This window comes from Odontesthes bonariensis, chromosome 21, assembly GCF_027942865.1.
Source record: "Odontesthes bonariensis isolate fOdoBon6 chromosome 21, fOdoBon6.hap1, whole genome shotgun sequence".
Lineage (NCBI taxonomy): Eukaryota > Metazoa > Chordata > Actinopteri > Atheriniformes > Atherinopsidae > Odontesthes > Odontesthes bonariensis.
Genome location: NC_134526.1, coordinates 16,019,092 through 16,033,140, shown reverse-complemented (window position 1 = coordinate 16,033,140; position 14,049 = coordinate 16,019,092). Strand labels below are relative to the sequence as shown.

At 41.4% G+C, this 14,049-nt stretch overlaps 1 protein-coding gene across 1 annotated transcript in view; it reads right to left on the bottom strand.

Moving 5' to 3' along the window:
- The window catches only part of iqck (IQ motif containing K), a 60,624-nt gene extending 46,613 nt beyond the window's left edge, over positions 1-14,011 (bottom strand). The window contains exons 1-9 of the mRNA XM_075454646.1: positions 13,336-14,011; positions 13,142-13,251; positions 12,899-13,040; positions 12,713-12,810; positions 11,464-11,516; positions 11,264-11,341; positions 10,776-10,860; positions 3,917-4,028; positions 957-1,043 (exon numbers count right to left, since the gene is read on the bottom strand). Of these exons, the coding sequence (XP_075310761.1) occupies positions 957-1,043; positions 3,917-4,028; positions 10,776-10,860; positions 11,264-11,341; positions 11,464-11,516; positions 12,713-12,810; positions 12,899-13,040; positions 13,142-13,251; positions 13,336-13,375 (805 nt within the window). The 5' untranslated portion in view covers positions 13,376-14,011. The remainder of the gene's footprint in view (positions 1-956; positions 1,044-3,916; positions 4,029-10,775; positions 10,861-11,263; positions 11,342-11,463; positions 11,517-12,712; positions 12,811-12,898; positions 13,041-13,141; positions 13,252-13,335) is intronic.
- Positions 14,012-14,049: the final 38 nt, after the last annotated feature.

Below are 14,049 nucleotides of genomic sequence, written 5' to 3'. Positions count from 1 at the left end.
GTATACAGTGTCAACTTCTAAACTCTTGTGTGCATATCTATATTATTCTACATGCATAGGGGCGATGTTAAGCCACAAGCCAATTAAAAACGTTCAACATGGTGGACACATTATTCTACTGGTAAGTTTGCAGATTACTTTGTGTTTTTTTTTGTCTGAGTTGCTTTAACATATTCTAAAATGTTTACTGTTAAATTGGGCAACATGTCAAACTTTGATTACAGAAAGATTCAACATCCATCCGTTACATAGTTATCAATCACCCACAAGTGACCTCAGGGATGTTTTAAACCTATTTTCGTTTTTATTCTCTGTCGGGTAATTTCCTTTCCTGATAAACAGGATGTAAAGTGCTGCTCTGAATGCCAAATCACCTCTCACTCTGGCCCTAATTCCTGGCTTGAATGGAAATCCAGTGACCTCTTTTGTAGATTGATATGTATTACTAAGAATAAAGAACAAGACAGATCAAGGATATATGGTTATCTTCCAGCGAGATATCAGCTGGAGGCGCCGAGAGAAAATATTAAGTATTTTACAGAAAGTTCCCCCTGACAGCATTATGTGAACCGAGCTGCATGGTATTCATTTGTTGGGTAAGACTCGTAAAGGGAAGTGATCCATCAAATAGGCAATGGGAGCAATAAAATGATTAGACACGGATCTTGGATCATAAATTCTTGCCTGGCCATAGCCAGCTGGTTACAGGCCTTTTCAATGACATGTTTGACTGATCGTTTTGGCCAGTTTGACATCAAACTAACAAACTTTAATAGCCTTTAAAACAGCAGAAACACCCTGTACATACACCTAATGCATGCTACCAGCGTAGCTCAAGCGTTCCGCATAGAGATGGGAATGATTTTTCAACAGGCTCAGATACAGCCAGGAAATTACTCAGTCGTGCAGAGGCTGTTTCCTCTGTGTTGCACAGGCTGGGGGAGTCTGCCACTCACCAGCCTCTGAGATCATCTGGGAGGTTGGCGTGCGGATCACGCTGCCGGTCCTGGAGCTTCCTGGAGGATCTTTCAAAGTGAAACCCACTGGAAACAAACAAGAATGGCATCCTTACTTTGTTGCTTATTTGTCATGCCAGTCTCAATGAATAATTTAGTTCAAAAAGACAGTTGTGAGAATGATGCCATCATGCAGCACTGAAATAAGAAATAAGCTGTGTCAGGTTTTTACACTTTTTGGTTTCTACAACAGCGTTTCTCAGGAAACCATTACCAACTTTCCAAACAGTTTCTTAAACAAAAGGGAAGCCGCGCTCGTCCAAACCTTACTGGTGGGAAAGCTCAGAATGCAATATTTCATATAACACAGTTTCAGTGTTTCAGGATTTGAAATGTAGCATTTGCAATACTTACAATCAAATATGAGGTTTAAAAGTTTTAGAATACATTCCACTCTGGTTTTTATTTCCTTGTTGTACAGTTGTAGTCCCCCTTCTTCATATGCACTTTGTGGATTTTAAAAACCCGTTTACATCACGTCTAAGTAGGACCTGATTTAACCGATATGTTTTATGAAATATAAAAACTATATTAGGATGAATAAACAAAAATAAGAGGCTGTATCACTAAATATTACCTTCTGGAAACTATTGTCATGGATATATTTTTTGCAGCCATTTTCTTCCAGGACTGACAACAACACAAAGTAGAACAAGAGGCTCTATAACTACTGAGCTTAAACAGGGCTTTAACTAATGGTAAACATGCAACATGTCAGGCTACAGCCAAGGACAATCATGTGGTGATTGATGAACTGATGAGACCTGCAGTTGTCCAGTGAGCTGTCACCTTTTGACTTTTCGACACATCAACGTGTGTCTACTCTGTGCTCTTTGCCTCATTGTTTTTTGCCTCCATCTTTGACTGATTCTGATTTCAGACTATAAAAAAGGCAGAAGAGGTATTGCGCGCTCGGCTCAAATGAGATGAGTGCAGCTGTTGCTGGATCAACTTAAAGAGCTTGCATACAGAAGGGGGGGAGGGTTTTCCCTAAATAATTTCTCCCTCTCTCTTCTTCTATCCCTGCGCCTAACATGGTTCATTTATCCGTCAGCGCACACTTCATTACACCCAAAATAACAGCAGGCAAAACCGGCAAAGAGACAGCAGCTTCAGCACTGTTCTTACTCCCCCTCCCTTATTGTCTCTACATCAATAATTTCTGGTTCCCTCCCATTGTTATCCATTTCAGATTCTTTTGGAGAGGTCAGAAAATGGTTTCCATTCAGGGCAACAGTCTGGGCAAGCCCTCTTGTAAAGTCACACACTCTCTTACACATGCACACCCCCCCGCCCAGGCCCCCTGCTATAATGTCAGGTCAGCAGCAGCACCACAGTGGAAGAATGTTCGTCAGCCTGCCGCGGCTGCAGCGAGCTCCTTTGTTGTGTGGAATGTGTCAGTGGTGGAACATCCTGCACCTCTGATGGTGCTGTTCATTGTTTGTTAGCAAGACAAACAGAAATACTATCATGCATGATGGTGTGCGTGTGTCTTTGTGACAATGTATTTCCACAGCCCTATCAGATAGGCTCAGTGAAACAATCACAGTTTATCTTGGTTAAGTTACCTAGGTAGATCTATCTTAAGGAAAGGTTATTTTTTTCAATGTTGAAACGGTACAATTTGAAGAACCGTAAATTATTGTGGTATAGAATTAATTGCTTTTGGACATGGTATTCAGTTTATTATCATAGAGTCAGGTCGGCAATATTGTGTCTGAATGCATTAAAATAAGCACATTCATGAGTGGTGTTCATGTTTTAGTATGCAGTAATATAGTACGCACATGGAAGTATTATAATAGTAATGTATTCACTTGCTAAAGACGCTGGACTTACTTTGATTTGCTCCCTAGCAGGGCACCCTCTTAGTTAGTTCAGTTTCGTGGATAAGTGGGACATACTGTTGGAGAAGCAAGGCTAAGCAAGAGGCCGCAGAAGTCCACTGGCCTTGCAGAATGAGCCCTCGACCAGGTCGTGAGAATGGCAGGCTAGATAGGCCTAGGGACAGGGCTAGCCCCTGGAGCTACTGGCTTCTGTGGTGAGAAACTTCTGGTGGACTTGTGGCCCAGCCAAGAGTTTTCTCTGCTAGCTCCTGGGCCTGCTCGGTTGGTTCCCGCCTCTCTCTAGTCTGGCCGACACCGTGAGATTCTGACCAACTTTCACAATTGCAAATTTGTGCTCCAAGGTTGATTGTAATGTGATTTATAAACAGATATTTGGTCAAAGTCAAAGTATTGGACAAAATATTCTTGAAGGAACTTGTTTGGAATCACTTTTAATACTTTAAACTTTGTCCTTGGAAATACACACAAGCACAGTCACTGTCCTTGAGCTCCAATACCGCTCAGTCACATTGGACACGGGTGTGCATTCTCAGCTGCTGGGCTCCATCCTTCAGCCTTCATGTGTGCACACAGTGCACACAGACACATGCATCATCTTATATTTCTCTGCATTACTACTCTAAGCCCTCCTTTTCTTCAGATGTATCCCCAGCCCCCACCCTCTTCCATTTCCATCACACAAACACAACCTGAGCCCTGCAGACATCCTTTCTCTTTTTCATTGGAAATCTTCCCTCTCTGTCTTTATCTCTGCCAGTACCCTCATTCTCTAGGTGTGCTGCTAGAATCCTCATCTCTAAGCTTTAACATCAAAGCAACGTCGGGATGAATACCATATCTCTGCGGCAGTTTAAGTGTGTGAGGAAGTACTGTACATGGCACAGTGTTATGTAAGCGTGCATTTGCATAAACATGAATGGGTCGACTTCAGTACATTTTTTTGTGTTAATGTGAACATGAACACATAAGCGGCTTTTGTCGACCACGGGAGAAAAATCAAGATCAGTGGTATTCAGTGATACTCTGTAAGTGTATCTCTGTGTGAGTGCTCACCTCGGCTCTCCTGCCGTGCCCAGAACCTCTCCACAGTTTTGGCAATGTCACGGTTTTCCCTCAGCTCCCTCTGCCATCGACGCAGCTCCTGCACATCTGGCCGTGCCCTGATCTATAACAACCACAGCACACGTGCAAAAGCAGCACATGCATTGGCTAACATCATCAATAACTTAATTAGATTGCAAGCTAATCAGTACCAATGAGCCTCTGGTGTTTAAAGTGACCCATTCAGAGCATGTGTTATAGAGTGTGGTTAACAAATAGGGGTTGAACTGTGAAAATGGCGCATTAACTGTGTTTGGGGACATCACAACCACAAGTCTGTGTTTTTCAGGTCACATCTGTTCAGTTCACAATACTTACACTTTCCAACTACACCCTTTCAGTAGATGTAATGTTTATGGTTGATCTATTGTGTACCAACAACAACAACAACAACAAGGTGAAATAACTTCATAAACATGCCATTAGACGTGAGACCACTAATGATGTATTTTCTCAGGTTGATTGGTTCTATTTGTTTACATCATCATATTTTTCCAGTTAAATTTGTCTTCAGTGTGTAAAAGAGATGAAATATAAACCAAGTATATTTAGCGTCGTGACGTACTCCAATAAAAATCTAACAAACTCAGAGGGAGTACTTTCTTCCCAGCAAATATCAGAAGGAATATTGTACATTTTACTCCTCTACATGCATCTGTGGATAACAGCCATTTAACAGCAGTTATCAAATCTAAACGTGCATTATGTTATGAAGGATATAAAATATAACACAATTTGAGACAGACAATGAATACAGAATGACTGAAATCTGCTCTCGCTCAGTCAGTCAGAATATGTAAATGCTTTAGTAATAACCCATTGCTTAACATAGAAAAAATAGGGCACTAACAGCTTCTACCTCTAGTTATTTTAGTACATCAAGGTGATACATTTACTTCAATAAAAATTGGAATTCAAGACTTTTAGTTGTGAATACATTCAATTTTACTTTTACTTCAAGAAAAGATTTTGGCCCTTCTTTGGTATGTAAATGTGCTTTGTTATAATATAATATAATATAATATAATATAATATAATGTAATATCCCTACTGTGCTAAATTGTTTATCTTCATTTTACCATGTAAACTCCATTAGTAATTCTATCATTATTAATATCCTGTTACACAATTCACTTTTGGAACTGCACTTTTGACTTTAATGTTACATACTTGAAAGATCAAGTCTGCATGAGCATTACGTAAAGGCTTAACACAATAATTTAGCCCTCTGCTGTACTGAGCGGTGTGTAATTTTATGAGTCACTGCTAAGATGCATGCCTCACTGTGTTTGTGCGTCTGCGTCATGTAGACGGATGAACTAGTTACATTTTTCCTGCAGATTCATGCAGCCTATTTGTGAATAAGCTGCGTTTGATTCCCCTGCATATTGATGTTGTAGTTGAGATGACACATGCTTTTGTTCTGGAAGGAAAACCCTGTAGCTGTTTTTAGAGAGACTACTAAATAGGTTTACTGTTTAAGATGAAAATAAAATGTCCCTGAAACGTCATATTCTCATTTCTCTCCTGCTAACTAGGTCTCCTTCGCCTTCTTCTCCTGTCCTCCATCTTCTCTTCCCCCCTTTCACCTCTCCCCTCCTACAGTTCCCAGGTGTCTTATATCAACACCTCTCTTTCTCATGAGATTCTTCAACACATCAAGGTTTTATCCCTCTCCATCTACCTCTCTCCTCTCTGCTCTGCATTCTCTCCCACATGTCCTTTCTCCAGTATTGCTTCCCCCTGCTCCATTCAACCCTGACATTCTCCCAAGTGCCTGGTTGTGTGGCAACAATAGTGTTACTATTAGTGGGTATGAAAGTGGGGCTGTTATATAAGGCTGGCCATGGGTTGACTAATGGGCAGGACCAGTGAGCTCCAATAGTTAATTCACTGGGTGTCATGGTGCAGCAACAGTCCCAATGCTGATGGGAGCAAACCATAGAAATGGAAATGAGGGGTGAGGGTCAGGACGTGTTGGGGGTTGGAGTCTGTTGTGTTTGCTCAGCATCGCCGTTGCGCTCGACTTGTGACCATGTGCCAGTCCTAGTCTCTGTTGATTTTTATTGGTTTCCTCCAAAAAATCTTAGATCTATAATTCTGCATCTGCTGCTGTCAGCTGCTCCTAAATGACATAAATATCTGTCGGCCATGTAAGAACTGCATCATGTTGTCATACACAACCGAAATCAGACTCGAGCATTTGGAAAGCTGAGTTTAAATATTGAAGCTTTACACAGGATGCTGACAGGTTGTGTGGGACAGACAAAGAGCTGAGTGGAATGTGTGAGTGTTTTTTTTTAAAGCCCGTCTGTGTGCATCAGCACAGCTGATTAGCTAGGATAAGCTACTGTTTTAACCCTGTGTATAAAGACAATCTAAGGACTTTGTGTGTGTGTGTGTGTGTGTGTGTGTGTGTGTTTATTATGCAGTATTTAAGCATCACATTTGATCTTGCTCAATGACATCATATGCTTGTGTGTTTTTAGCAAATCCATTCCTCCTAGTTTGATTCATTTATGCTTGCGAACACAGTATGTTGTTGTTACGATCACTCATGTCACTGCACACGTGGCAGAATCTGGTTCAGTGCATGTGAGTCACTCTTCCCATGCGCTACACAATGCAAGTGGGCATGGATTAGAGTGATTAGAGAAATTGCAAAGATACTGCAGGGCCACATGCGTCCATATGCATTACATTACATGACAGAACAATAAGCAAATACGCATTCACTGAAAATCCCGCTGCAGAATAAAACACTAAAAAGAAGGACGCCATCTCAAGTCCCTCCGACATGTTCTGACAACACCGTCACCAGCAGCAGAACAAGCTGGACCCCTACATAAACCACACACCCAAAAATGGCAAAGCTCTATACACTCTTCTACACACACACACATCAGCACCACTGCACAAGCTGAGCTCCTCTTCCAGCCTCACATTTCACACTGCAGCACATAGGCCTCCGTTTGGCTGCAGTAATAACAGCGACAAGTCGCAGAAAAGACAACAACAGTCTGCTCAATCTCCCCTTCACACTCCATCCACTCACCCATCCATCTTTTTGTTGACAAATACTTCCATGGAGGCTTTACCAGCTCAGTGACCTGAGAGCTCATACGTACCTCTGTACACTCAGGAAGAGTAAGTGGCTGCACTGTGACCTTATGGCACTTTATGAAGACACTAAGAGGTGACCATATCCCTGAAGTCTCTATATCAGAGCAGAGAAAGCAGCCACTGGATGTCCTAAGTGCTTGTGACATTTTTTTCTGCATGAGCGTCACTACATATCAGTCATTTGACTTAACACTGAACCTCAGTTGAAACCATTCATCTATTGCTGCCCTCAGACCATTCAGCTGGAATCATAGACCTACTTCTGCGATTGACTATAGAGTTATCTGGGTGTGACTGTGTTTGTGAATGCAGGATTGTGTGTCTGACCAGTTTCAGCGAATAATATCAAGTGGAATTACACTCAGTACAAGCAGTGCCCCATTTCTTAACAGCCATTAAGCCCACTAGTCAAGACATCACTGGCGAGAGTTCAATTTTTAAATCAAAATGACCAAATGAATGAAACCAACTACACAAAAAGTATTTATAAAATAAGTTTATCTAACCGTCTACATTAAATGAGCAGGTTTCACCAACAAATTGCTGTGAAAATGAAAACAACTGAAGCTTTTAAAGCTAAAGTTTATCATTTTGTGTTAATGCTAAGCTAAGCTAGCCAGTTAGCTTAGCATAGCACAACAAATGGGCAAAGACGGCTTGTATTTATCACACAAATAAGAAAGTGAGTAAGAGTATTTTCTGAAACAACAAAACAATAAACACGCATATGATAATCCTACATCTTCATGTAGCCTACAGCAAATGAACAGTGACAAGCTGTCACAATTATTTTAAGATTAAGATTAAGATCATTAAGATTAAGATTAAGATCATTAAGATTAAGATTAAGATCAGATTCATTGCCATGCATACATGCATACACAAGAAATTTGTCCATAAATGGAATGATCTGAATTTGGCTGGACTGACATGTGGTATCGCCCCTTTTTTTCCTAATTCTGGATAAGATTTTTACCCAAAACCTGTGTGTGCATGTCCAATAAATCTTAAATCAATGTGTAGGAGAGAGCGGGGTAAAATAAGCCAGTGGGTAAATTGACCCAGCCTCCTTGCAACCTGTCAAACTTTTATTGTCATTCATTTTGAAAACATCCATGATTTCTACTAGGCTGTAAAAAGAAGAAGCACATGGGTGGACAGATAAGCACCAATTTTCTTTAAAAACATTTTTTGACATAATGCCAGCTTATCCAATTTTAGAATTATCTATGTTGCATGTTGGCATTTTGTCAACGTATCAAGCCATGCAAATCCTTTAGCTAAATATTACCCTGAAATAAGCAACATAGCTTTTCTTCCAAAATGCCGACTGTGGGGCAGAGTGAGTGGATGCTGTGGAGTAAACTGGGCCAGGTTTTAGGTTTCCCCCCAGATGGTGCAACCTATCCACTTACCACCAACTTACCCCAAACCAATGACAAATTCAGACAAAGGAAATATTTTTTTTAAGAAGCCATATTACTAGAATTCTTTGATATGCTTTCATTGTACTTATGTAACACAGCTTCATGATGTTGACAACTCAATCGTACAGTAGTTTTCTACAGAAACAGTCATTCTACTCTAACTCAGCAGACCAGACTTGAGTAATCCCAATGAGTCTTAGTGATCAGTAGAAAGTGTGTGTGTGAGTGCATTCATGCATACATGTGTGCATTACAGCAGCAGGCATGGATAAATGGATTAGAGTTGGACTAAGGCACACAGTGTAAAGGAGATTACGCAATATGTTTAGACCTTGCAGCTCTTTAAAGTTACACATAGTTATACGTGTGTGAAACAAGAGACAATCGCTTTGTCTCGGTCATAAATGTGAGTTGGTTTGTGTGAGTGAGTGACTTTATGCACCGTCTCCACTACTGCTCTTCTTCAGTCCTCAGTGTTTTGATGAAAGAGATTAACAATGGAGGAATAAAACTCCACTTTATAAAAATACTCTCCATTCCTGCTTCCTGGGATTTGGTCTGTCTGCCTTTCTTACCAGAACACATTTACTCAAACACACACTGCAGTCAGGCAGTCAGCGCTGCGTCAGGCGGGTTATATAACAGCCAAGAGAGTGAGGGGAGAAGAGAAGGTGCTTGTTGAGGGGATGGGGGTGAGATTGATCCTCTACTGCCTGCATATTGTAGTGCAAAAGCCTATAATCGTATATTCAAACAAACCCAAGGAGATAATCTTTAAAAAAAGATCACACTGAGGTAGACTTTAATTAAAATAAGCTTATTATTGATCACTAAGATTTGAGATCAGTGGTGAATGACGTGACCAGAAAGCCTGGAGAATTATGTGAATATATCTAAACTGAGACACAATGAATCAATATGTTTAATTATCAAATACTGGCTGCTCCAAGTAAAAGTTTGCAGACTTGTTTCTCAGACTCTCACCCCTGCTGCTTTTCCAGAGTCGAACTAACAGCCAGCATGACACACAACAGCTCCTGTCAAGACTTCGCTATCCCAAAATATCTCCACCCTGTGTATTTTAAATAAGTGATGATCCTCTGTCTTTAACTTCAGACCCCGACTATGCTGCATTTTTCCGCCTCACTCTCTTTTCTTCATACCAACAGCAAATGTTGAAAAAGCTGTATGTCCCTCCATCCTACCCTATTCCTAATCTGACACTACCTTGCAACATCAGTTTGCCTCTTTCCTCCCTTTTGTCATCCATCCGAGAATGTTCCAAACATAGCTTCATCCATAATCCTCTGCTGTCTCCCCAGTGACTATACGCCTCTTTCTGTGTCTCTCTGCCTCTAGATCCCTCGGGGTCCCCGTGCTATCAGTGGCCCTTCTGAACCCTCTCTTAGTTCTGAGTAAACAGAGTGAGCAGTGACTTACAACTGGCTCACTGCTACCACCACATGTGAGCAGAAGAGAATTGGCACTTGTGCTGTCGAAGGCTAAAACGGAGTACTGTTGCCCCCTGCTGGTGCACGGGTAGCCCAAAACTGGATAAATGAGCACAGGCAGTCAATGCATTCTTTTATGCACTCACCCACAAATTCAGCTCCATGTTTGGGCAAATGTGCTGATGTAATATGTAATATGATTTTACACAACATAACAACGGGCATACTTTTTTTCCCTCAATGGCTTCTGCAGCAAAACAGAAGCCGAATTTCAACACAAGCACGGTCGAAACAAGAGCTTCTGACGACTCAAACCAAACATAACCCCTGCTTGTCCTTACACTACAGAGGGTTTTGTTGATCTGTGTGCGAGAGGGGTGAAATTGCTGCCGTTTGCCTCTGGCCGTGTCTGCGGATGACTATTTATATCAGAGCCCAACGACGCCCGCACAGGAAGGAATTAAAGCCTGGCATCACTGATGACATAATCAAGCTGCTGAATGAAACTGCAGCCCCTGTGGAAGAGGGGCTTTTCAGTGAAATGGGATTATACAACTAGATCATACTCTGGTCTAATGCACACACACGAGGGGATCTAATATATCCTTATTTGACCACACGCATGGGCTCACTGTGGTCTTTTAAACTGACTTTTAATTCCTTCAAATCCTGTTAGGTGACATGCATGCAGTGTTAAAGTTCACCTAGTTTTCTTAGGCTCAATAGTTTTACACACTTTTTCACACTTTTTTAGGCTTTTCGGCACAGAACCATGGCCCTATTAATTGTAAACTACGCCGTTTAGTGTACCTTATATCCCCTCCAGAAAGCCTGGATGAGCAGAGCTGCCTGTTCCTCACTCAGCAGAAGAAAGAGAGGGATGGGAGGCCTGGGGCTGGAGGAAATGGGAGAAAAAAAGAATAATAATAAGATGAGATAGAAGTGCGTGTGATTAAATTTGCCTCACAAACGAAGTACAGAACTGGGATCGTGCATTTTTTGTGTGCTGTTTTGACTTCTATGGAGTGTTTTTAGCTGTAGACACTGCACAGCAACATGTGGACTGTCAACAGTTAAATGTAGACATATTTGTACTTAATCTTAGTTATTTGATTTGATGATCTAAACATATAAAAAAAAATTATCTCATGATTATGGTGTTAAAGTGCATAACCATAATAAAACTGTAGCCCAAACAACAAAAACTGTGCCAGAGTGTCCAAATATTTCTTGACCTAACTGCACACATACTGTTCCTGTGTGTGGATGAGTGTGCGTCAGGTTGTTGAGTCACTCACTGCACGATGAGCCAGGCTTTCACAAAGGGAATGTCATGAAAGTTCACTGGGGCCTGTCCTCGTCTGCAGGGATTATGACTGGAGACAAATGGAAAGAGATGACACATTTTATTTCACACGCATGCAAGATGACATTTGAACAGACTTGCAGTGTGAGGAGTGTAAAAGGAGCGTGTGCGGGTGCGTGGGAGGGCTCTTACTTGTAGAGCCACACAGTTAGGAAGTCACAGGGGATAAATGCTGTTGTCTTTCTCTGAAACACAAATTGTGAGTAAAAGTTCAGCATTAAAAATCTCCCATTACCAAAAATGTAGAGAGTGATTAGTGAAATATGTGTTAATGCTCAATAAAACAATTTAAAATTCTCAACACCACACAGCAAATCTGTGACAGGCAACCAATTTAAGAGGGAAAGTTCTAAACAAATTTGTAAAAGACTTTGGGAACTTCTGGAAATCACAGCATGGGCCAAGAAGCACTAAGGAGCTTTAGTCAGTGAGCACAATTCATCTCTTCATCCACAAATTGAACTCATGGACGCTAAAGAGGAGAGGAACCATCAGGCTCGTCATCAGCGTTCAGTTCAAAATTCTGCATCTCTGATGGTTTGAGTGTGCTTTAGTGCCTATGGAACTGGCAATTTGCACATCTGGAAAGGCTCAATCAATGCCGAAAGGCATGTACAGGTTTTAGAGCAACATATGCTCCTATTCACATTACATGTTTTAAAGGGAAGGCCTTGCATATTTCAGCAAGACAATGCTAAACCACGCACTGCAGCCATTACAAACAGCATGACCTTGTAGCATCATGAAATGGTAACTATGACAAAGACGACCCAGGACTGTTGAGCAGCAAGAGTCATTTATCAGACAAGAATGAGACAAAATTCCTCTCCTAAAGGTCCAGCAGCTGGTCTCCTCAGAGCCCAGATGTTTGCAGACTGCTGTCAAAAGAAGAGGGGATGCTACACAGTGGGAAACATGATCTTGTCCCAACTCTTTGCGTGTGTTGCCGTCATCAAATTCAAAATGAGCTGATATTTTTCATGAAATAGCAAAAGGTCTCATTTCTGTATCAGACATGTTTTATTTGTTCGATTGTGAATAAAAATGTAAATTTTTGAGGTTTGAAAATCATTGCGTTCTGTTCATTTTCATTCAACCCGCGTCCAAAGTTTTTTGGAACTGGGGTTGTTATAATGATTATATTTCTTAGACATGCTTTCCTCCTACTAGGAGCCCTCTTGCTGTGAGGCAACAGTGCCAACTACGACACCACCATGCACACATTGGATATGGTTCTGCATGAGTTATTTAGCTGTCAACACAAAGCAAGGCAGTGCAAAACAAATCCCCTCAGTTTAAGGTTTGCAATTTATCTGTAGACAGTTTTAGTGGACTGTAGTTTTTCCCTTTTGATTAGATGATTATCAGAAGAAAAGTAGACCTCAAAACAGCCATGTTTCTGGGCTTCTCTCAGCAAAGCCTCCAGCCCGGGCAGCAACACCGGAAACAGTCTCTTCTCCAAGAAACTTTTGACAGGACCTAACAAACACAGGAACATAACTGTGTACAACAGGCAACAAGAAGAGTGGGAAGACAGGGATGCTTTCGTACACTCCGTTTATCTTACGTTCATTCATGTGTGGAGATGACGCACATTCAGCGGCTGGAGGGCTCATCTGGTGAGAAGGATGAGCATTTCCTAACACAGAGTAACCAGTGAGACCAGGGTGGCAAAGACTGTGGTCAAGGGGATCATCATCCACAAAAACCTTTAAAAAAAAAAACCCATCAACAACAAAAAAAACATGTTTACTTCAAAGAGATGCTGTTGGCAGGATCTAGATTCAGACACTGTGTTTGCATTGCTCACCTTGGTTGTGCTTAATCCATTTAAAGAGTGGGATGCAGAGACCTGAGTGTTCACTAAGTTTCCATCTGTCCGTACAGCACCGGGAGGACTGGGTTGCTCAGCTTCAAAGTCTTCCGAAATAAATTATTAAGCAAGCTCAATTATACATTTCATTTTCACTGAAGCGGGAACGCACAAGGATGGTTCAGTCTTACCTCGACACACTTGTTTCCAAATTTCATTTGTTTTTGCCATTGCACAGCCTGCGCGCACTGCTGGTCGCTAAGGAATCTCGAGTTGCTAAGGAAGTACACGTCCTACTTCCGGTGTAAACAAGCGTTAGGACTGGATGAGCAGATAGAATCAACTGCTCTTCTATCTGCAGCTTTAATTTGATTTTTGTGTTTGTTTGTTTGTTCGTTTTTGCTGAGTTGCATGCGTTAACACAAGCAACTCGACAGAGCGTCGTTTAAAAATACGAATTATCCCCTACACAGTCCCAGCTTCTCTGCCGCTCAGCCATTTGGTACACAGCGACCGTCCGCGGGTTGAAACCTGACAGAGCTCCGTAAAAGCTGTTGGGACATTTTCATTTCACTCCAAGTAAAATGCGGATCCTTCTTCTTTTTTTTTTTTACTAAAGTGGCTAATTTAACTCAAATCCCTACAACAGTATTGCTTTTGGGAGTCTAAAGTCTAAACCGCTCACACACATACACACGCCAGTCCCGCCTACTCCCTAAAGTCGCCACTGGAGGGCAGCAGATCGCTTTATATCCGGAATTTTGCACGTTCGCAGTAATTTGTTGAATTGCACTGCATCTTTCTTTCCAATATCATATCTTGGCTTCATGATATTTCTTTTCACTTTGAAGTTATTTTGTACACGTATGCATATTTCTTTGGGTATGGTATTATTTGAAAAAATC